Source organism: Fonticula alba (genome assembly GCF_000388065.1).
Source record: "Fonticula alba strain ATCC 38817 unplaced genomic scaffold supercont2.160, whole genome shotgun sequence".
NCBI lineage: Eukaryota > Rotosphaerida > Fonticulaceae > Fonticula > Fonticula alba.
This window is the reverse complement of record NW_009243130.1, coordinates 1-1,206: the sequence shown is the minus strand read 5'-3', so window position 1 is coordinate 1,206 and position 1,206 is coordinate 1. Positions and strand designations below refer to the sequence as shown.

The 1,206-nt window shown below is 63.4% G+C and overlaps 1 protein-coding gene across 1 annotated transcript; it reads left to right on the top strand.

Moving 5' to 3' along the window:
• Positions 1–367: 367 nt before the first annotated feature.
• H696_06365 (hypothetical protein) lies at positions 368–1,039 on the top strand (the record flags this gene model as incomplete). Its single annotated transcript, XM_009500105.1, has 4 exons — positions 368–393; positions 462–573; positions 680–742; positions 872–1,039. 4 exons carry the CDS (start codon positions 368–370, stop codon positions 1,037–1,039), a joined length of 369 nt encoding a protein of 122 aa, XP_009498380.1.
• Between the last annotated feature and the right edge of the window lie 167 nt (positions 1,040–1,206).

The following is a 1,206-nucleotide window of genomic DNA, read 5'->3' as shown; positions in this document are numbered from 1 at the left end:
GGGGGGGGGAGGGACAGGCGCGGTTAGTACACACGGCGACCGGTCAGGAAGCGGGGAGCGAGGCAGATGCGTACGGTAACGTTGCGGATCGAGATCATGTTGACTGCGAGAGGAGGAGGTGGGACAAAAGAGAAGGGAAGAGGCAGAAGCGACAGGCAGAGAGCGATGGAGTGGGCAAGGTGGCACACCCTGCCAGCAGAACCGCCCTTGTTGTATGTTCAGAGAAGAGGCGAATCGGCCGTGAAAGCGAGATCGTGTCCACCGGCGAGGGGAAGGCAGCCGATACGCGCGCGATCCCTCGCGCCCCCCCCCGCCCTCCGCCTATGGTACTTCCTTTGCCCCGCGGCCTGTGCATCGTCACCCCACCATGTCCAAAGGAACTCCCTCAACCGGGTGTCTGGCCAGACACGCTTCCCCGACCTGGATGCCTTTTCAGAGGTCGCCGGAAGAACCTTTTCCAGTCGGGCAACGGCCGTCGACACGGCCCTCACCGCGGCCGTCGCGGCTAAGAAGGCCGCGAATTTGGTCAAGAAGGAGCGCCAGCAGCTTTTGGAATCCCGGAAACTGGAATCAGTACGTGGACTCCTGTCTCTGCACCCCGCCCCTGTCCTCCTGTTCTTGCTCGGCACTTCCTCCGTCAACAGCCGACTTACTTTGGATGATGATCATGCCTGGGCAGGCTCTTCGCGCACGGCTGGCCGACAAGCTTCAGACCTTGAATGCTTTGCGCTCCAAACGCCAGGTAATCGCCCTCCTCACGGACTGGCCACAACTTCTTTCCCCTCCCCCTCTCCATTTCGCTCGCCACGCATCCTCGCCGTTACTTACCCCGAGAGGCAAAATGTCGACTGGTGTGCAGTCCCTCCTTCAGACCCAGGCGACACTGCGAAGCCTAGCACGGCTAGCCACCCCCTCGGGCGATGGCGGCGCCCAGGTGGTCTCGTCGGAATGGGAGCCGGTCCAGCGGCGGCCGGCCCATCCGCTCCGCGCACGGGCCATGGTCAATCGAGCCCGAGCCGTGGCACAGAAGAAGCCTTGAGGCTGTCTTTGGCGGCTTCCGAAGTGGGAGAGCCGAGGACGAAAAGAATGAAAAGCAACAAAAGACCGCAAAGAAGTCGGCCCAGATGCCTCGGGTGGATGACCTCCCCCCCCCCCCCCCCCCCCCCCCCCCCCCCCTTCGCCGCCATCGCCACCACCTCCATCCAG